This window comes from Brachionichthys hirsutus, chromosome 17 (genome assembly GCF_040956055.1).
Source record: "Brachionichthys hirsutus isolate HB-005 chromosome 17, CSIRO-AGI_Bhir_v1, whole genome shotgun sequence".
NCBI classification, from domain to species: Eukaryota; Metazoa; Chordata; class Actinopteri; order Lophiiformes; family Brachionichthyidae; genus Brachionichthys; species Brachionichthys hirsutus.
In genome coordinates this window covers 2,551,781-2,573,956 of record NC_090913.1, presented here as the reverse complement: position 1 = coordinate 2,573,956, position 22,176 = coordinate 2,551,781, and the positions used below count along the sequence as shown (strand labels likewise).

At 46.1% G+C, this 22,176-nt stretch overlaps 1 protein-coding gene across 1 annotated transcript in view; it reads right to left on the bottom strand.

The window, feature by feature from the left end:
• Window positions 1-3,530: 3,530 nt before the first annotated feature.
• The window catches only part of LOC137906364 (regulating synaptic membrane exocytosis protein 1-like), a 32,451-nt gene continuing 13,805 nt past the window's right edge, over window positions 3,531-22,176 (bottom strand). Inside the window, exons 3-30 of the mRNA XM_068750618.1 lie at window positions 21,659-21,957; window positions 20,654-21,540; window positions 19,216-19,256; window positions 19,004-19,114; window positions 18,435-18,534; window positions 17,257-17,380; window positions 17,070-17,116; window positions 16,849-16,964; window positions 16,637-16,767; window positions 16,345-16,516; window positions 15,987-16,140; window positions 14,330-14,483; window positions 14,055-14,165; window positions 13,836-13,898; window positions 11,516-11,605; window positions 11,046-11,123; window positions 10,584-10,649; window positions 9,813-9,926; window positions 9,225-9,325; window positions 8,515-8,618; window positions 8,269-8,429; window positions 7,911-8,063; window positions 5,931-6,145; window positions 5,286-5,430; window positions 4,911-5,023; window positions 4,527-4,628; window positions 3,832-3,971; window positions 3,531-3,749 (exon numbers count right to left, since the gene is read on the bottom strand). Of these exons, the coding sequence (XP_068606719.1) occupies window positions 3,531-3,749; window positions 3,832-3,971; window positions 4,527-4,628; window positions 4,911-5,023; window positions 5,286-5,430; window positions 5,931-6,145; window positions 7,911-8,063; window positions 8,269-8,429; window positions 8,515-8,618; window positions 9,225-9,325; window positions 9,813-9,926; window positions 10,584-10,649; window positions 11,046-11,123; window positions 11,516-11,605; window positions 13,836-13,898; window positions 14,055-14,165; window positions 14,330-14,483; window positions 15,987-16,140; window positions 16,345-16,516; window positions 16,637-16,767; window positions 16,849-16,964; window positions 17,070-17,116; window positions 17,257-17,380; window positions 18,435-18,534; window positions 19,004-19,114; window positions 19,216-19,256; window positions 20,654-21,540; window positions 21,659-21,957 (4,311 nt within the window). The remainder of the gene's footprint in view (window positions 3,750-3,831; window positions 3,972-4,526; window positions 4,629-4,910; window positions 5,024-5,285; window positions 5,431-5,930; window positions 6,146-7,910; window positions 8,064-8,268; window positions 8,430-8,514; window positions 8,619-9,224; window positions 9,326-9,812; window positions 9,927-10,583; window positions 10,650-11,045; window positions 11,124-11,515; window positions 11,606-13,835; window positions 13,899-14,054; window positions 14,166-14,329; window positions 14,484-15,986; window positions 16,141-16,344; window positions 16,517-16,636; window positions 16,768-16,848; window positions 16,965-17,069; window positions 17,117-17,256; window positions 17,381-18,434; window positions 18,535-19,003; window positions 19,115-19,215; window positions 19,257-20,653; window positions 21,541-21,658; window positions 21,958-22,176) is intronic.

Here is a 22,176-nt window from a genome sequence, read left to right as displayed (position 1 = left end):
TCTTTGTAAGGATGACTAACATTTTTGAGGAGCGCTGACCCTGATCACAGGCAAATAAATGGCACACGATTCAAGCAGCCCTCTTCCAGTCGCAAAGAGGTCTGACAGTGAATGGGTTCAAAGGCCCATCAGCGCACGTCAAATCAAATGACTCTGCTCTCAGCGATGCTTTCTGATCGTGCACAGCTACCAAATGTGTGATCCATGACAGCTGCAGCGTCAGTTAAACGTGAGTCCCTCTGGACAGGAAGCCAGCTCCCAGACTCCGAGTCCCAGAGAGAGGCCGTGTGGAGCTGATGGAAATACTGGGCATTAAAAGCACCATGATGAAGACACATGCTGCAGATTCCATTCAACACAGTCCCCCTGCAGAAACACAGAAACACAAGCCTTCACCGGCACGGTGAAGGCTTGTTGGCTGCTACACCAAAGAGGAGGGCCGCTTCATCGTTCAGGAGGGACAGCAGGAGACTGATCTTCATGCCGACTCCTACGGATGAGCAAAATCACCGCAGTGATTGTTGAATTAAAGACTTTAAGTGCATCACAGAAAGAGTCCGTGGTCAGTACCGGGCTTAAGCTCCGTGACCTGCTGCTGCCCTCTGTCAGCTCTCATTTAGCTGAGAGTCGAGATCAAACAGGTGAAACTCATGAAAAAGATTTTACATTTGAGCCAAAAGGTACACAGGCCAGGAGCCGGGTATTTTGGGAAACGTTTGGATGGATTTGGGAAGAGAACATCCTGGAGCTTTGCACTATCTGGAAAGAGAAGATTTGAATCGAGATGATTGTCGGTGGATGTTAGATCGAGGGTAGCATTGTGTGCAATTTGTAGTTTTTAAACCTTTTCCACTTCCTTTCAAGGACTAATTGATCACCATGTCAAAGGAGGAACTTGTGATGCATATCTATTTATCTTGTGCACGTAGTTGACCCGAATGACTTTGCTTTTGAGATGTCCAGTCTTCCAGTGAAGCTGTAATGTCCTGTAATGAGTTGCTCCTTGTTAGTTTATCATGGGGCGGCTCTGCTGTCTGTGAACCGACCGAGAACGTTTACAGGACTAAGGCAAATATTAACTTTCCCATAAACACGGCATAAGACTTTGACGTATGTTTTTTTTTCTTCCTCGACCTTTTGACAGGCTGAGAAAATCAGAAAAATTAAACCCCACAAAAAAAAAAAAAAATCAGACCTGCTGCAATAAAATCTCTTTTCTTCCACACAATCTTTTTATTTGTAAATCATAAAAATGAACTTTTTTTAAAATATAAAACATACATTTGAGCCACATCTGTTATACAAACAAGAAAATGTCGCGGTGAACATTTTTTTTCTACATTTCTTTTCACTTTAGTGGAACAGAGAAGTTGTAAACAATCAGCATTTTCTTTTCTTTTTTTTTGTTTGTTAATACTGACAAAGAAAAAAGAAAAAGACAAAGAAAAGAAACCCAGCCTCACCGGACGATGAAAAGTAAAGTCGACTCCTCTGACGCGAACGTGGCCGGGGCTCAGGCATCGGGATCGGAGCACAGACGAGTGCTCGTTTGATGACTTTTAGAGAAGCGGTGCGTCTTTTGAGACGAACCCCTTGTGTGGTCCCTGTTGACATATCAATCGCTCCTCATTATACAGTATGACTTGGCCCCTTTGCAAAAACCGCTGAACCCAATGCAAACCCAGCGAATGGCTGTCGAGTATTTACAGTGTGTGTCTCCGCATTTACTCTTCATGTAACTTCACCGCTCACGTGTTAGAGCATCGGAAATCATCGCGGTGAAACAGAGTTCATATTTCCTTATAAGTAGATCTGATTTGTACATATTTAGTCGGAGGTGTGCTATGATGTGACGTGAGAGGAAGGAGCGCTTTGAGGTCCGCTCGGTACTACCATACAGTACAGTACATCTCCCAGAGGGTTGAGGGAGGACATCAATGTAATCTTGGGGTTTAGTCTGACGGACATTCAGCACCGGACTCTGAGAGAACGTGGAACGGACGGCAGGTCAGATGTCTCTGTGTGATGGGAATGGCTTTAGTTTCTTGGTTGTATCGCTTTAATATTCAAGTACGAGCAAACTGTACTACTGCATGCAACATACAAGCGGCCCAACAGTATGTGGAACTAACACATGTATTTAGTTCGGTAGGTTTTTTCTTTCTTTCTGTATCTGTTAGTTTTACACACAAAAAAAATGTGCATGCAGTGCGGAACAGGTTCCAAAGTCATGCTGGCTCCGCCCTTTCCTGGTGGAAGGAGCCTGCTGGCAGAACGGAGGGTGAGCATTGAAGTTGGGGTGCCGACAAATCAGTCTGAACAGTGAATTCCCATTCACAGAAAAGCACTAGGGAAATGGTGAGCGATTCTTTTCTGTCAATTTATCTTTCTTACTAAAGAAATGAAATCAATCAATGATGAAAAACAATAATATTTAAGATTTAGCCTTTTTTTTAAGTTATCCTTTTTATTGTGTGTGGGGGGGAGGTGGAATAAAATCCAGCTGTTATGCTTGTATTTGAATTTCAAAAGTATGTGAACGAAGGTTTGGACAAACAAGATCTTTCATACTTGAACACATGACGTTTGTAGACTTTTTACCGCCCTGTGATATTTATAAGTGACTTTTTATTTATTGGTCAACCTCCTGTAAGGCCGGATACGCATCTGTACGAAGACAACTGGAATGGACCAAGTAGTGGAATAAAGATAACGAAGCTGCAAGCTAATCTAATAATAATAATAAACTAAATTGTGTTATAAACCCCGCCCCACCCCCGTAAAATTTGCAGACATTTAATATTTTTCATCCCAAAGGTTTGTTTTCTCTCCAAGCACACACCGGACGGACGACATTACCATGAGCGTTGAATGCAAAACATTTTGTGCGGGTAGAAACGATAAAGCAAAATTCGCTCAAACAGTCCGGCTTCAGAGCCGCCATGCTAAACATGTTGAAAACAGGATTCTCTTTTGTTGTTTTTGTTGTTGTTGTTGTTGTTGTTGTGAGAAGGACCAGTGTTCCGCGTTCTAGGCACCAGAAGAAGGCCCTGTGCTTCCAGAATGAGTTCCCACGAAGCAGCTCTTAGCCAGCGGGAGTTCTGACAGTCCAATTGGGTACTGGAGGAGGCCACTACAGAGCGAACTACGCCACCCGCAGGTGTGGAGGGTGATTACCTCTGTCTCAAGTATTTACATTCCAATGTGTGACGTACATTTCTTTGCTATTACTGATTCCGCTAATGCAGCCCTGCCTCACAGAACTCTCCGACACCCGTTGCTATTTGTCTGCAGCCCTGTGGCTTCAGCAAACACAGAGGAAACGTCTTTGAATGGATATGAAACACTGAAATGTGACGCTCCTTTCAGCAGAGGAAATAAACCCTGACAGAAATGATCGTCAGATCTCAACCAAAGCTTTCTGGCTGTGACCGTTTCTGATCTTCACCATATTCTGTCTCGGTTTCACTCCACAGTGCGACGCTTCCACGAGTTAGTCGCTCATCAAGTGGCGGAGAGCATTTGGTCCATTAGGATCGAACGCCGGGAGGTCCGGAGGAACTGTCTAGTGATGTCTGGGAAGCCCGCCGCGTCAGGGAAGCAAGTGTCGGGTCCACCAAGGAGGAGGGTGGGAATAACTTATACCAACCAATGACTGTGCTTGATAAGTCCAGTTCCTCCAGTAGGATTTGTGCAACTCCCATGAAGCTTTTGTGGTCCATACGACCGTAGTCACCCCATACAATCACCTGAAAGAAAACCGTGTTCTTCACATCACACAGCCGCAAGGTTCAAACACATCGTATGTGAGTAAAGCAGCTCGGTGCTCACCTGTAAGACTTTACCCTGGGGGCTTTCCTCAAACAGCAGTGCTTGCTGGTACAGCGGGTCGAGTGTTTTCCGTGCAATCTTGGTTTTCTTTTTGGCTACATATGCTCCATTATTCAGCAGATACACCTTGACATAAGGAGCTGAACACAACAAGAGAACAATCAAACAGCAACTCTCAATATATTATATAATCTAGATCAGACCTAATGACAGGTTATAGGTTTATAAGAGGGAAAAGAATTTCCCTTGGGATGAATGAAGTATCTATCTAAAGCACAGAGTTTCATCTTTCTGGATATTTTCCTCCAGAAAAGGATTTACAGAAAATTGTTGAACAATTTGCCCCTTGATTTGGAACAATGAGAGGAAACAACGTTGCAGGAGAATCATGGAGCCCTTTGAACCGTTTGATCTTCACTACGGTGGAAACAAAGTAAATAAATGAACCGAGCTAGTGCAGAACATTAGAGATACATTCATAGGTGTGGAAGTAGGACCCCCCCCCCCCCCCCCCCAGAGGAACACCAATGGGTGAAATATGTGTTCATCTTATTGCAAAAAATATTATAATACTATACTTAATCAATTGTATCCATCAAATTAGGAAAAGTCATGAGATATGACTTTTCCTAATTTGAATGATAAACATTGGACAGGGTCAAATTGACCCTAAGGATAACAGCCCGGGTTCCTACCAGGGAGCGATTTGGATCCGGGCTTTTGCACGAGCCCCCGAGCTCTGATGACTTCCACCTCCAGCTGCCCCTTTTTCTCCATCATCCCGATCTGGATGTCACCTGGGAAACACAGACAAGCTGAACCCCGGTGGAAAACTGGGGCAGGAGGACTACGGAGTAAACTCTTTTATGTTTATCATTACTTTTAGCTTAATCTGTTTATTTTTAATAAATATGAATGCTACAATAAGGGGAGTATGTGCAAATAATTTAATGCAATTATTACCGGTACATTATAACTTCAATAGTCCATTACTTTATGTAAGGAATAAATACACTTATAATCTGATTTATATAGAGTAAATATTTTTTTTATATATACATCTGCCACTGGCACCTTACCTATGGCAGGTGTGGCCAGCGTCTGCCTTCCCACTAACTGAGCTGGTCCAAGGCCATCAAGGAAGTCGCTGAACTGACTGCTGGCACCCAGATTCACTCCAGAGAAGATCAAACTGACACATCAAACATGCACACATGAAGGAACTGAGTCTGCAGGGCCGATTTACCTGCTTTCAGGAGATGCTATTTGCTAAAGACAGTTTATAACTGAACATTGATTTCTTTTTTTTCTTTTTTTACAGTGTGTTGAAACATGCAGCAAGAAGAAGACAAAATAAAAGGCATTCTTCTATAGGAGGGACACAACATGACAGAACAGGATCTGGAGCGTGTGATTGGAAAGCAACCAGAACAGGAAGTGAATGGTTTACTGACTTCCCCTCAGAGTTGTAGCTGTTCATGCTGCCGTTGTTGGACTCTCTGCTGGGCTGGCGGCTCATGTTCCTCGTCAGCTCCACCGCCATGCCAGTCTCCGTGCTCCTTTGGATGGGCGCGCCCTTCTCCTTCTTCGTCTTCCCTTCTGGATAAAATGAGAAAATAACACAGCCGTAGGTAAGGATGATGGCGTTCATATTTTGTTTTTATTGCCTTTATTTCCCCTTATTGTGTGAAGAAACAAATTACGTGATGCACATTTTGAGGGCTCCTTCAAAGTAGATGTGAAATATATTTTGAATTCCGTCCCGTAGCTTTTGAGGAAGAGGAGAAGATAGATCACATCCTGTACTGTACTGTACTTGGGGACATACAGACAGGCTGTCCCTCTGTTGGGGGGGGGGGTATAAAAGTAATATTTACCTGCTGGTATTCACACCAAAATACTCAAATGCAGACGCCCTCGGCTGCAGGCTTTTATGCTCACCCATCAAATCAAACAAATCCACCTTTAATCACTTTCATTAAAATCCATTCAGCACTCTTTGAGGTAGAAACAAAATGAAATGTAATAATAATAATAATAATAATAATAATAATATTTCCATCGTATGTTTTCACGCTGCCCGTTCTGTCGCAGCTCACCTGGGCCGCTGATCTGAGAAGTGCTTCGGCTGCGGCGGTTGCCGACGATGGCGACCACCCGCGCGCTGAGGCTGGAGCGTCTCTTCTTGCTGACGCCGCCCACCGTGCCCAGCGCCGTGTCTGATTGGCTGCCATCGGTGCGCTCCTGGGCGTAGATCTCTCCACTCACACTGGAACTTTTCAGCATGCTGCGGCCGACGGATCGAATCTGCCGACTGGAGAGAAGAAAGTGACTGAAGGTGTGACCACCTGGTGAGATGGAGAGGGGCTGTTGCCATGGTAACCCATCTGCGCTGTACCTGAGCTGTTTTAGAACACAGAAACAGCTTGTTGGACATAACAGAATGGATGATGACTATGGCTGAGTTTAATGACACAGCTCAAGAATGAAATAACAGATGATAAAAGAAGCCAAAGATGCGGGGGGGGATTTAAATCTCCATAATATGGTTACGGTTACAAAAGGAAGACCTAGTCAAAATTAAATGCTGCAGTTTTAAATTGTTAATCATGAACGGGAGTTCGATCTTCTCAAATAAGCCGCTACACATGGGGAGATGATGTGGAGGGTTCTACGCTGCCTCCCAGGTGTCTGGAGGAGGAGCCGGAGGTCCGTCCCCTCAGAGGAGGCCCAGGTGCTACAGGAGAGCCCAGCCAGGCTGGCTCCATCGCTAGTGGCCTCTGCTCCCTGTGGGCTCCTCTCCGCCAGAGAGCACCGGTGGAGAGGAGACAGGGAAATACTGTGAATGGGGAGGGCAGTTTGAGGCCGCTCCAACGCCCCCTGCAGGGGTGTATGGGAAGGGCGGGCAGCAGAGGTCAAAGATGAGGGGTGAGTGTCCGGGTCTGGAGGATGGGGGGGGGGGGGGGGGGGGTTGGATGTCACAGCACAGGAGGGATGCATGGAGGGATCTAGACATGCACAGAGGATTACAAAGATGTAAATCCACAAAAACATGCAAACAATACCGTCAGAAATGATAATGATTTCCGTGAAACTGTTAAATACTGTCTATAGTTTCATCTAGTTTTATGCTGAAATGTTCCCTTTAATATATACACATTTTTCACCCAACATACTTATGTCAATGAAGACAAACAATAAAAGCAATAATCGCAAAATTACCCAGGAATCATCTGACACTGCCAAACAGCGTGAAACCTCGACAAATGTGGAGAATAAAAGACGACAGTAGTAGGACTTGACGTGTCGGTGCGACCTGACTGGGCTCTGACTACCTCTGAGGTCTGCCTTGTCCTCCTGCAGACATTCTTAAATTACAAGTACTTCCAGTCTGTTCCTGAAGTCTGCACTGAATTTACAACAGCATCAATCTCTGGTCTCGCGGATGCTTTTAAAGTCATCTCAACTGGCTGTAGATTTGAATTGATCTTTAATTGATTCATTCATGATCTCAGATGACAGATTTTGATGAATATTTTTTGATATTTTATGTTATTCTCATTGTAAATTGTTATTAGAGATGGTGATTAGTGGTGGGGCCATGGATAATGAAGCCCCTGCTCTCTGCTCCCAGACCTCGGTAGATAAGCAAGGCGACATTTCCACCGGTCCCCTGAGGGCCGCTGGCATTGGATCGTTTTTATCTTTCAGCACGCTGACCTAGATCTTTCCCCCCATAAATAAATCTTTGGGTTTAAAACGTTTTTGTTTGGCGTCTTTTTTTAATATTCTCAGTCGTTGGCTTTGGAAGGCTGTAAGAAAAAATAAGAATTAAAAAATTTGTTTCTTACCTTTCTTCAGATCAGTTGGACTTTTTATAGGATTTTGTTTTTGCAAATGTCTTATTAGAAACACAAACTGAGACACTGGGGTCAAACTGTAAATAAACTCGCTTCAACCAGACAACATCTGTCGTCTTAAAGATTCAAATTGAACCTTTATCGATGAGAATAAACCCAACGTAAACGTCCTGGAGTTGGATGCGCTAAAGTCAGCCTTCGGGATCCATCGATCTTTACCTGGACTCTTTGGTGTCTCCAGCTACAGTGTGTCTCCTGCGCTTCAACTCGTCAGAGAATCGCCTCTTCCCCGCCGCCCTCTTCCTGTCCTCCTCACCCTCCACCCCCCACGAGATCCTCCTGTCCTTCTTCTCCTCCTCTAAAGATCTGGACCTGAGGTCATTGGATTTTCACCGTTCATCGCGTGTTCCCGTGTGTGTGTTGTGAGACAGTAGATGTAGCATGCAGCGTCGACGAAACATGCAGCCGGACATGCAGAAATAGAACAGATAGAAGAGATTAGCGTGCGTCTAACATACAATCTAATATTTGTCTGAAAAGCAGTGAGGCTGAGCATCAAGAGCCCATCGGGACCGACCTGAGCCGTCCTCCGGGTCGTTCTGACTGGATGGACATGTAGCTGGTGCTACTAAGGCGGGAGGCACTACTGGCACGGGAGAGGGCAGACACATCGCTCATGTCACTGTCCGAAGATCTGGCCGACGTGTTGTCGCTGCTGCGCCTCTGTTCAGCGTACATCTACAGACAGGAAGAGGAAGAGGAAGAGGAGTTGGGTTTATCCAGCAGAGGAGGGCCCAGAATGGATCCAGAGAAGGATGCTGACCTCTCGTTTGGTCTTGACATCCATCTCAGGGCCTTGGGAAGCGGACGGCCGACAGGAATGCACCTTCATCTGCAGCTGTCGGGCTCGCTCCTCGGCGGCAAGGACTGTGACAAGAAACACACAAAATGTGAAGAATCTAGACAAAGAAAGAGAGCGGACGGATGAGAAAACAGAAGCACGGGTAAGAGACCGGAAACGTTGGCGTGTTCTGAGTGGAGCGTGTAAAAGGGACCGTCTTTCAATGCAGAAGCTCTTTTCTGACACTAGATGGCGCATGATGAGCGTGATCCTTACAACGATGAAGAATAAACACAAAATGCTACAGGGCTACAGGACAGGATAGGAATGTTGAATTGATTATTTCACTTCATGAATGATTGATCATTCATTAAGATGCCATGGAATTATTTTAAAATTCTTGTAACTGACTGTTAGGGGGATTTCAGAATCGTCTACTCGACAGAAGAAATTCCCTCTCCTGGTTTATTATAGACACTTCCCTCACATGCACACAGTGGCAGGCGTTACCTCGAGCTCAGGGCCTCATTACCCACGCTAATCATGTTTTTGTCAGGCCACTAATGAGCTGCTTAAATCTCATCTGATTGGTGGAGCCTGTCAGGGTCAAACCCCTCCTGGCAGTCACTGCTCAGGGAAAATTACCCCACATGTGAGATCAAATCCTCATCCTCCCAGGAGTCATTCCGTACCTTGCTCTATGGTGCTGCATTGTGCAGGGAGTTGAGGCAGCTGCCTGCCTCTGCGACCCGATGACTGCGTCCCCGGAGAGTGGCCGCCATGACGGTGTGCTCTGATAGACAGGACCATGAGGACACAAGGAAAAAGAAAAGGACATGAAAACATAGCTTAATGTCTCCTAGACAGTGATACCATTATTATTATTATTGGAATTTAGGGTTATGGTTCCTAGTTATAACTTTAATCAGCACTAAATGAGTCAAAGAGGCCACGGCCAAAGGTCAAAGGTCATGTTTGGAGAAGGGGTGCAGTATATGAAGTACCACTGACTGTGTTTAGAGACAATATGCACAGTATTTCTGTTTTGTTATGGGGGAATGTTATTTTAGTTTTTAGTATATTATTTTATGGTGATGGTGCTGCAAATTTACACAAACCACAACTGAGCAATATCCGATATTTACAGGATCATTTTACTATTTCAGATTCTTCACACAAGACGTTTGGTACTTGTGCATACAGTATCACCACACTCAGCGGGACACAGGAGACATTGGTACACAGGGGGGGTGCGGTGTAGGGCTGGCGATAGCATGCACCTGTCTAGCTGTGGTGAGTTTGGGCAAGACCCAGCCAGGAATGTCTGGCCAAAGGGCCTCAGCGGCGCCCCTCTCCCCCTACTGCCCCTCAGGATAGAGGTGGGCTGGATTCGACTACCATCGGCAAATAAGAAGAAATGAAAACACAAAACCTTTCAAATGAAAAGAAGTCAAATGAAATAGTGAAACAGGTGCAGCTCCTTTTGGGGCTCCGTGCGCAGAGTGTCCGTAATGAACGGACTGTAAAGTGGCGTCACGCAAAGGCTGAATTCATCAAAATAGAAATGATGCTGGTTGTCAGATTATTTTCTATCTGAACTAAATATAAAAATTGAAATGAAAGATTGACTCATAGTGTTCTTGAACATCTCTTCAGTTATCAGGCTCCTCTTCCACACATCCTCTCGACATTCAAGAGTAGCTTATAGCATTCCTTTTGGATGAAACTAATAATTAATGCCAGCTTAGGCTAGTCCTTATCAATGCTGCTACAGGCCTAGACTACTGGGGGACTTCCCATGATGCATTGAGCTTCCGTATCCTTCTATGATCGTGATGGGGGGGGGGGGGGGTGTCTGGTCTTGTTAACACACCAGCTGAACCCCCAAACACAAACTGGTGACTGTAACTTAATATTCTGTGCCGAGGTTTTAGAGTGAAACACGCTCCGGTATGCTGCTGCATGTTATGAGGTTGGCTATCAGCTAGCATCCAGAATGAATGAATGAATGAATGACACACACACATGAACAAATTCATTCCTGATCTCACCTGTCCTCATTCAGGCTTTTTTTGCCGCCCCTTTGACATTTTGGACTTGATGAATTGCCACACTGCCTGTTTTTGGCAACCAGCAACCACAGCGATGGAGAGAAGATGGAAAAACAAGCACAACATGGAGAACGATGACCCACAGAATGACACAACTTAGCAGGTGCAGAAAACAGATTTGGTCCTGGTGGGGTGTAAAGCATTACAGTTGAACATTTTACATTCTGCAAAAAAGAAGAGAAAGTGAAGAACTCAGGAAGGTCAGACGAGAACTCAGCAGAAAGCGCAGGCACAGCGGAACCAAAGAGTCACATTGTCACAAGAGAAAGATTCACAGGAAAATGCAAAGATGTGTTAACACCATCATCTATAGGGTGAGGCGACAGGAGGCCCCAAAAGGTACAAGCAGCAGCGTATAGCTTTAGGGGGCGAGGGCAGCGGGGCAGGGCAGGGCAGATATACCTGTCCTCCTCTGGGGCAACATGTTCTACTAAGATCATGGGGCTCGCAGGAGTCCCGCAGGGCAAAGACTTGGAGCACCTTGAAGGGAGGAGGAACATCCCAAGGTAGAAACACGAGGACAGGTTGTTGTAAAAGCATCAGTCCAAATGTTTCAAACAAATTTTTATTATGTGAGCTGGCAATTAATATGCAAAGAGGCTAGCAATGTAGCAAATGTAGCTGTAGCCCTTATAGCGCCTTCGAGCTCCAAGTTCGTAGATGTTTTTCATGGTGACGTGAAACGAAATATGCGTTGATGTTTGAAAGAGACGTGTTGCATGAAGAAGTCCAATTGTTTTTCAACTCCTTCTTCTTGTGCAAATTAAAATTCTCATTCTGCTCCAGCAGCTTGTTACTTTTCATTTTCACAATTTTATAAATAAATCACTTAATTCATTATCTGCATTGAAAATCCTCTTTTTTTTACATACCTTTCTCGATCTGGGGAGGGGAAGTTGGTGTCCGGTCGCAGACAGGTGGTGCTGGCGCTCCTCACTCTGTCCAACGACGGCTGGAGGTCGCTGCATCGCCACAACACAGAGAGAGAGAGAGAGAGAGAGAGAGAGAGAGAGAGAGAGCGAGAGAGAGGAGAAAGATGAAGACAAGATGTACAAGGACAGATCATAGAGGTGTCAGGAAAAGGTGATGAGTGAGAGGTGGGAAAATGAAAAGAGAGAGAGTTATCAAAAGGAAAGAAAGACAGAGGAGGGAGGGAGACAAACAGAAAGTAAGGATGACCGTCAGACAGTAAGATCTAATGGCTTCCATCTCCATTTATCATAGTCAGTCATTCCCTGCAACCGAATACTGAGATCACTCAGATGGAAGGTTGGTGAGTTGCCATGGAAACCCGGTTGAAGTGGGTGAGAGAACTGCTTGTAAGTGTGTATGTGTGAAGGGTTGAACTAACAAAGGGTTTAATGTTTGCTCTGAACTGCTCACAGCTACGTGTTTGTCAGGTCTGTTTGTCTGTGACAATAGCCGGCTTCATCAGCTGATTGGCTCCCTGCCGTCACATGACATCACACGAGAACCGTGTCCCAATTCAAGGATGCGTTTGCAGACTGATACGTCACCGAAGGCTACCGAAAATGGATCCTTTGTGGTTCCATTCAAGTACAGCACAAATTCAAATGCTTTTTGTTGTCCTCCGAGAAAAAGGGAGGAATAAATAATGGAGGGGGGGCCGAGGGAGGGAGGGAGGAGATCATGCATGGTGTGTTCTTACCGAACAGAGAGCTCATCAGTGAACCTGAGTACACGGTGTGTTAGGATGCTGCGAGGCACGGTGCAGCCTCCTCGCCCGTGGGCCATCGTGCTCTTTAAGCATGCAGGAAGGGTGGAGCTAATGCCAGAGACATGCACAAAGGACAGGACAGGACAGGGCAACAACAGGGACACATGCATTTGACAGAAATGTGCAGAGAAAAAAAACAAGTGAAGGTGAATAATACACAAAATGATAAAAAAGCATGAGACAAAAAATAATAATCACTAAACGATCACCTCAGACTAAGAATAATAATCACTAAACGATCACCTCAGACAAAAAATAATAATCACTAAACGAACACCTCAGACGCATCCGGTCTGTGAAATAATGAGGAATTCATGATGCAAGGAAGCAGAGATCATTCCTCTTTCCCACCTGATGGATTGGCCCTACACATGCACAGAATGGCGAGATTATATATAATACAGATTACATAAAAAAATCAGATGTAAAGCCATCGAGGCTCCAATGCAAAGCATTAGATTTAGAAAATGTGCGCCAGTTAGCAGTGAAGCCGTTTGACATTAATACAATAAGCCTGGTTTTATCTTTTGTCAGCAACTGGTATCACGTGAACTGAAATAACGGTAATGTGCGATTCAGACCTTTAGGTTGCCGTCGATACGACGACAGGAGGGCTAAAAACATTCACAGGTGCTGACAACAGCAAATTTGGCAAAAGTGTGAGATGTCAAAAGTGCACAAAAATGTAAAATGTGTTTTGCAGCTGCACAATGATTCACAAACAAGCAGAGTAAGTATTTAAAGTAAGTAAATGCGTATATAACAACAAATAATAAAACAGGACTGACGTGGACACAGAAAGAGCCAAAAAGTGGTGCGGTCGAGTGAGGACGACAGTGACTACAGAGGAACAGCGTGAGCGTAAACAAAATAGTGACTTTTTGTTCTCTAAACCCTCAAAATAACTAAAAATGGACCCGCCATTTAAGGGGATACAAAGGGAAAAAGCAACTGGAGGAAGCACGAAAGCATCACAATGGTCTGGTAGACAAATGAACATTTACTGACCCACAACTCCACAGGTGAGCCTGGGAAAGCTGCACAAGCACAGAGGAGGAACCACAGGACCGCCTTTCATGTGAAACGCTTACCTGTACATTTCCTTATGGATACCATTTACTAACAGGGGCATTTTTGGGGGGAGCGTGTTGCTGTATCTACCTATGCCCCTGGTGGCGTGAGTAGAGATCATGCACACAAAGCAAGGAGGAAAACATAAGAAGAAAATAGAACTGCTTTTGAGTAAACATGCTTTAAAAAAAAAAAAAGACAGAAAAGATATAAAGGAGCTTTTCCTCCTGTTGGCTGATCAGCCACCGTGTCACGCCGGTTCATCAACCAACAGACGCCGCGTTGTCTGGGTGAAGTCGTTAAAGTACAGTGGGAGGGGACAGGGTGACAAAACGCCACATTGAGTTCAAATAAAGCTGACTGCCTTTCTTTGTCATTTCTACCTGTTTGTGTGCAGGCACTCGGCACTCCCGCCCCGGACAGGCCTGTGCATCTCAAGGACCTCGCTGCCATTGCCATGACGATGGACGAAGGAATGAGAAACAGCCCAGGAAAGGATGACAACGCAGACAGGAAAAGTGAATGAATGAATGAGAGAAAGCAGGAAATCATTAGATCGATAGATAGATAGATAGATAGATAGATAGATAAATAGATATTACCTGTCTTCAGAGTACTCATAGTCGGAGTCACCGGAGCGTTGGTGCTCTAAGTGGGAGTTGTGGCAGTGGGAGGGGGCGTGATGGCGGTTCTGGTGGATCTCATCCAGACTCCTGATGAAAGCAGAGATATCTCATAATTCTTGCTCCATAGCTTGAATGATTCAATATTCAATATGTCCACTGCTACGTTGTTGTTGCTCATGTATTAATTGTCACCACAGACCCCCCCCCCCGGACGGACACCTCCCCCGGAGATTCCGGTGGGTGACGCTGACCTTTGCATGGGCACATGTGCGGGTCGTGACCGGGCCTGGCAGGAATCCTCTCTGTGAGGCGACACTGAACGGGAACGGTGCTGGAGGGGCCGCTGCTGCTCGGGAACAGCTAACGTACTGCCTCGTTCTCTCTTCCTGGAGTTACGCTCTGGACCTACACACGCACACACACACACACACACGCACAAACAAGGGCAGAAAAGCAGAATTCACACAAACACACACAGTCATACAAACATATTTGTTGGTTTATTAATACAAGCATGAATACACAACATGGAAAGACGCACACACACACACGCACCCACCCACACACACACGCACACACATGCCCTGGCTGTTTCTGCGATGTCTCTGTCAGACCTGAGATCAGACCGTAACAAGATGAGATGAGAGACCAGACTTTAACCACTGCAGCTGTAAAGTTATGTCAAAGATCTGTCCAACTCTAAAGAGAATAGAATAAATACATAGGATTGATATTCTTGTAACCTTTACACACACACTTAATTATTCAGATTCAATTAAAGCAATCAGTTTGGGCCACGAGGCCTCAGCATGACAGATGGACAATACGGATTAAAAATACAAGCCAATGTGCACAAGATTCAACTGGGCAAAAAACAACAACAACAACAACCTGAGGTTTTCTGATTGTGGGTCACTTGAGCATGAATTCATGTCTCTGCTCTTTTTACAGTTTAAATATATATATATATATTTCTTGGTTATGAAAATAAATTAAGGTTAGAGTCAGAGCCTGTCATGAAGTATTCTTACATAATCATATCGGTGTGTTAGCGAGCATTAAAGAAGCAACAGGTGCTTCTAATCTGCTATTCTCCTGTGCAATATTCTGTTTAAAGATCAAATCGGTGACCAGGTACTTTCATCTCACAGGAAATCGAGCCACAGCAGAAACAGTCATTCTATAGAGAACAGGAAGTCAGCCTTTACTGCACATCCTGTGTGACGTAAGCAACTTTTGTAGAGCAGCAGAGGCATGCAGGAGAATGGAGGGGGGGGGGGGGGGGGCGTAGCGGAATGGCAGTGAAAGAGAAGCTTTACATTCAAACATGCATTCAGTAGTTCCGTGTTCCTACAGCCCAGCAGAAGAGGAGAACCGGATCCCTGCAGCCTCAGAACCAGCGCAGTTCAGCACCCAACTGCAGCACAGTTCAGCCTGTCCTCTACAACAAGGCCATTCAAGCGCTTTTTGGCGACTCAGCAAAGATTAATTGCTTTCAGTTAGATAGGAGTCTGAAATGTTTGCGAGAAATCGCTCACCCAGTGCTGGACATATATGAGCTACAGTAACCATGCCCCCAACCCCCCCCACCCCCACCCACCTGTTGTCACAACCATCATACCACCATCAAATTCTGCATCAACGATACGATGAGACCCTGCACACGCACACAACACACACACAAAACACACACAGCACACGCACAACACACAGGACAGGGAAAAGTTGAGAGATTCTGCTCTGTCTCCCACACTGAGAGACACAAAAGAGAAAGCTCTGTAAAGTAGCGCTTAGCAACCACACACACACGCACACCCACACACACACACACACACAGAGATTATACATCCACACACATATTTTTCGCCACACAGCCTTTAATGAAATTCCACATACAACCAGACGTACTCTGTAGTTTCTTGCTGGGGTTGTCTCCGTGGACGTGTCTCCGTGGGAGGTACGGGGACGGCTGGGGCAGAGGTATCGAAGACGCGTCGTGCGATTGGAGTTTATACCAATGAGGAGTGTCATCCAGGAGCGCCGTCTCCAACTCTATCAGGATCTAAGACGGGGGGGCGGGGGGGTAGTTTTACAGAGCTGCTCAGACACGAGGACATTCAAAGAGTCTACGGAAGCATGCTTGTGTTAGACACATATTCTACCTGGCAACACAGGAGATCTCCAATTAATTTAAAGGGGAGGTCAATCAGCAGCAAACGCTCTGCATGCATATTAGAGTCGAAACGTATATTTATGTGTCTCCGACCTCTCCCAGGAATTCACTCTCCTCCTCCTGGACTCTCGGTTGATCCCACACCGTGATCTCCAGCATGTGTTCTCTGAAGTCCCGCCGGTGGACGTGGGAATATATGAAAGTCTGGTTCCACTTGGGCTCGGCGTTCTTCTTAACCGTCTTGGTCCGTCGTTTACTCTTGTCACTAGAACAACGGAGCGGACGCACAGAGTTGGTGTGGCGTGACGCGTCTCGGAGAACGATGTCTCAACACAGCCTTTGTTGCCACATCTGCAGAAGAGAAGAATGACCTCAACGACCTTACCTCCGATCAGGTAAGAAGTACATCTTCACGTAGGGGTTCCGCGGCCGTTCGTCTGGCCGGGCTTGCAGGTCTATGGCTTGAAGGACGTTGACGATCAACTGATGGCCCACTTTGTCGTACCACAGCTTCACCTGCAGAAAAGAGAGTCGTCCTCCATCCATGCCTACAGTATGTCTAAGTACCAACCAGCCCGTCTCCTTTGGGACACTCACAGAGAGCCGTCCAGGCAGCAACAGAGGAAGGTCTCGGAGGGCCCCGGGGCTGGTGGGGGACATCACCGAGATGGAGGGACGGTCCATCTTCTGAGACTCGAAGGAACTGGAACCAGCTGTTGAAAAGGGCAACATCTTTTAGTTTTTGTCTCTGGATGTCCATAAGCAGATAAGAACAGCACAGCTGCAACACATATAAAGCAGTAGAGCTTCTCACTCACTAGATTCAAGAGGAGGGTGGGACGACTCTGGGATCCTTGGGACGTCTCTGCGAAAGGTGAGAGTGAACGCGACAACTTCAAATATACATCGAGGCTTTGCTGTGTTAATCTCCTACAAAGGAACCAGCAACAGACGTATTTCAACTGAAAGGCAACGAGAACATGTAATAAACGCAGTCAGTCGTACCCTATAGGTCTCGAAACAACTATTTCCACTTGAGGTTCAGCCTTGGATTCGAGGATAATGTTGTACACTTGTTTCTTAGTTGCTCCTGGCAATGACTTTCCATTCCACTGCAGGACTTCATCTCCTGGAAAGAGAGAAGATGAAATGCTGTATTTTAAATTTCATTTAAACATGATGGTAAGGTGACCAGATCATAACCGGACAAATGTGGGACAGCAGGTCTGTGTAAGTGGGACAAAGGAGGGACACTTCGCAGATGCCAAACAATGATTAGTATTTCCAGACATATGATATATTGTGTATAAGTTGTGCATTTAAAGAACTGCGTATTTGACTTGTTCCGAAGTCTTTTATTTTATACAACCTCTTAAAAAAACATGTAAATAAACATTCCATAAAGAATAGGGCTATCAATTGTTATTATTTTTTGTAATCTTGTGTTGTTTTAACAGGTAAAAAAATATATAAAAACTAATTTAAACAGTAGGTCTCCCATCCCCAGTCAAAACTGCTGCTGCAGGATGATTCCAGGACGGACTGAGAATCTCCTTGAGCTGCTTCTATAGGAATAAACTTGTTCCCGGTCACGGGTTTAGGAGCAGCTGCGTTCTTCAGCAGATTGCTTCATGTTTTTCTCCGATAAACTATAATTTCCTGTGGCGTTTGGAGGCGGTGCTTATCAATGTTGTGGGAAAGTAGAAGTGTATGCAGTGAACGATGAGTATCCAATCAGAAACGACCTCGCCCGTCCATTTGCAGCACGACATTTTGCTTGGGTAAAGGAGAGAAAGAGACCGAGAGAGAAAGGAGAGGTACTGCGAATCCCGCGCTGGTGTCACCATAACTTTAAGTATTAAAATAAAATATGTGGCGTTAAAATTAAAATGCGGGACACAGCCTCAATTTGCGTGATGCTGGATTTGAGACAAAAATGCCGTGCAGTTCCGCACAATGCGGGATGCCTGGTCACCCTACATGATGGCTGTTTTGAGTTAAAGCCAAACATTTATTTTTTGTCCCCTCTCCATCCAATCAATATTGATTGATTTATAAAAGTCAACGCATGCATTGCTGTTCTGCCTTGATGTTCAGGTGTATTTTCCCACCATGGAACAAATGCATCCTATTTTGGGACTAAAAAGTCTGACAGAGACATCATATGCTCAGTGGATTGGCACCTGCTCGTAGGTGACCCACAGCATCTGCCAGGCTGCCTTTCTTCACTTTGGTGATAAAGGCACCGAGTCTTCCAGTCCGAGTCATCTTTCCTCCCACCACCTGCACACGGACAAGGAAAGACGCACAGGGATCAAAGCATTGCTTCGTGTTCACAGGTTTAACCATAGACTAGGATTCCTCCAGGTGTGTCTCCCTGGAGTCGGGGCTGCCCACAGGGTTAGGGCGCGTGGCAGTAGATTGAAGACTTCTGTTCTTAAAGCAGCCCGAGCTGGAAATGGTGCATCGCCTTCTCTTTCCTGATGATCCGAGCCCTGGTCTTCTGAGGTTTGAATGTCATCCCGGCTCTTGCAGCCGATTCCTCCAATGCCACTCGTTTCCTTCTAGCTTGGACCATTTATAAATCCTCCACGATGGTTCATGGATATTCATGAGAATATCTGGCTGAGGAGCAGGTTGTATTCTCCCACTTGGTCCCTTTGAGGTTTATCTCCATGAATGTACTTCAAAAGCAACAATTAACAACCGGAGGGGGCGTTCCAGGTCGGAACGAGAATGATCAGCTGCTTACCTTGAGGCCAAGGAGGGAGCCGGCCTCACGGGGGATGGCCGACCTCTTGCTCAATGTGATGCGTCCGATTAGGTGATCGCCCTCCTTGGATGGCTGCCATGTAACTGGATGCTACAGGAAAGGTGAAAAGGGAACGAATAGGCGATATGAAGGACTCTATGGAAGAATCAAGGCAGCAGATTATGACTCTTTCGTGCTTCATTGAAACTTACGTGCCAAATTGTAGGATCTAGCGAATGACAGTCCCAGTCACCTGCCGAAGAAGAAGCAGGAAATAAGTGGCATGGATGGAGAAAGAAAATGTTATTCGCGCTATATCATAAAAAATAAGTCATGGTTCAAATATAGAATATTTCTTTTTGTTCCCATCTTACCGTGGACAACTGACACGAAACTCTCTTTCATGAGCATAAATGAAAATGCCAAAAAATAGAATCAATGTTATGATAAATGTGTTTCCTCGTCTTTCTGCTTCCAACCACCCTCCTTTAAGATCTCCTCCATTGATTTGAAGATCAACTTCAAATCTGGTCAGTATTGTGTTAACTATGCTAACATTAGTAGTCGTCAGTCATTTACAACTCCACAGCAGTCAGAGGGCAAAAGCCTACAGCAAGGCCGCTCCTTTATGTCGCTGCAGCTTTAAACAACAGCAACAGAATCCGTCACTGTCTGGAGGGATACAATCTCCTTGACACATATGATTGTAAATGTTAAATTCAGAGTGGGGGGATGCGGTGGCATGCTCTACGCTGTGAGTCGTGCAGCAAAGCATGCTGCACGACTCACAGCAGTCCCCCATGGTGCACTTCTGCAGGAAGCAAATCCCTTGGAGTGACTTTGGACTGACTGCAAGTGAATGCATGGATGTCCCACATTCTATCTATCTCTGTAAAGATTGTCAGCGGTACTGGAGTGGCTTTATGGGCCAAGAGAGCCCACCAAAAGTTCTATCCAGAACCTTTTGGGTTATCTTGCTAACAGACGGACGGACGGACGCACAAACAAACGCCGGCGAAAACAAAACCTTGTCGGCGGAGATAAGGGAACATATTGTACATTGTGGGAAAACCTGCTTTACGCAGACAGATGAGAGCATCTTGGTTTCCGGCCCACCTAGGGAAAATGTGCCGAAAACAGCTAATAATCTCAATCCACACCATCCACCCATTACCAACCCCCGAGTTATGCTAATCTGGATTAAAACATCTGGACCAGGCCTCGCCTGTGCCCGGTGAGAAGGATGAGCTGCCTCTTGAACTTAGACACTCTCTGATGGCTTATGGCTCAGCCTAGCAGCAAGCTGCAAAATACACCGCCGAGGTACCAAGAAAACAGATGCAGCCACGCCAAAAGCAACCAGAGCGACGCTCGGTTTTAGTTGGCGGCCCGTTGCTGTTATAGCTGGCTGTTCCCAAAGCATTACGTAGCATGCAGCCACTGGCCTAATTCCACAAATCTGATGCCCTAAATCACAGGGACTCTCCGAACACGCGAGAGCGGTCCTAAGAACTGCAGGGTTTAGCGACAGCACGGAGGTGTAGATGAACCGTGTTCATGCTAAAGATAGGCAGCAAGCAGGGCATGGGAATCCAGGCACATTCAGCTGAGTAGGGTTCAGGATTGTGTGAGCACATCTGTCTGACTGACCTTTCTCGCTGACGCTTTCCATGTCCACGTCCTCACAGCTGGTGTACTCGGGCGTGGAGCCGCCCTCCTCCTCTGAGCTGCTGATGGACATCTGCCTCTTGTTGACTCCAACTTTGCTCTTGTACGACCGCGGAGGGGGCGGCCGCAAAGACTCCGACTGCTCCGAGCTTTGAGAGTCCTTCCTTAAAAGGTTATCCGTGCCCTTGTCCTTTAGTGTACTGGGTTCCGGACGGCCTTTGTTTGGGCCCCAGTCTGCAGGCACTGGTACCCCATGTTGGGCTCCTGACCTTACGCCACCTCCGACAGATGGAGATCCCCCTCTAACCCCCGCAGTCCGTTCAACAAAGTAGGCTCTGTGATTCTCCAAGAAGTTCTTGTGGTCTGCGTCCTCACTTCCAACCCTCCTGGTCGGACAGTTGTCAGGCACCTCCCCTGTGCTGCCTCCGCCCTCGTTCGTGCCGAGTCCAACCTCGTTGATTGCCAGATCACTGTGTCGTCGCTCGTGACGGACCTTAGAAACCTTAGCATGCATACGCATCTCCTGCTCCTCCTTCTGCGGTTTCACCGGGTATCGAGCCAGGTTGGGATCACTGCGATAACGGTTCTGGAACTCCTCCTCGTTGCGTTGGCGTTCCCTTTGCTCCTCTTCGTCTGGCCGTCTTCGGTTCCTGTCTGAATGACCCAGGACATCCTGACTATCCGCATAGTCCTGTGAATGGATCTTCTCCAACCTCCGTCCGTCTCCTAGCCTTCTCTCTCCTCGTTCCCCAGATATCACTCGTTCATCCAGAGATGACTGAGATGGCAGTTTTCCAGCAGGTCTTCTGCCACTTCCATGTCCCATGCCTCCCTTGCCATTTTGTTCATGGAGTGAAACTGGCCGCTTCCTTTTGAAGAACAGGATTCAATACACAAATGTACCACACATTCTACTGACACGAATAAACAAGATTTTTTTTTTTCATGTACAGAAATATACTTTACGTGTGTATCTTGAGGCCTTACTTTTCTCTCGGAGGTTCGCTTTGGGAGCGAGTACTGGGCATGGCGTCCGGACCCTTGGCAGCAGGGACACCGGTGGGAGACTGTATCCCGTCTGTCAGCCCTGATTTGTGGTTGGTGCTGGCTGGAGCTTGGGACCTGGAGCGCATTAGCTTCCTGTCCTGTTGGGCCTCACCTTCCGTGGCTGGGTTGTTTAAGGAGTTGCCCAGGCTCCCAGGTCGCACCCCCGATCCCGAAAACCATTCCCCTGATTTGGTGAGAATCTCCTGTTGTTTACGACACAGGTTGCATACCCACATTACCTGCAGGGAGTTGAAAGAGAAAGCGTTAGCAGGCATTCACTCAGAACATTAAAGAAGTGGAATACCACGTCCATTCCAGCTCTGTCTCCCTGTGTCCATATCTAGCAGTGTTCAAAATGTCTTACATGCATTACAAAGTAATTTTCAAATAAACACCTCAGTGGCATCTTCCCACTCACATAATGCCTTTTTCAACCGGAATACATTTGAATTCAGTTC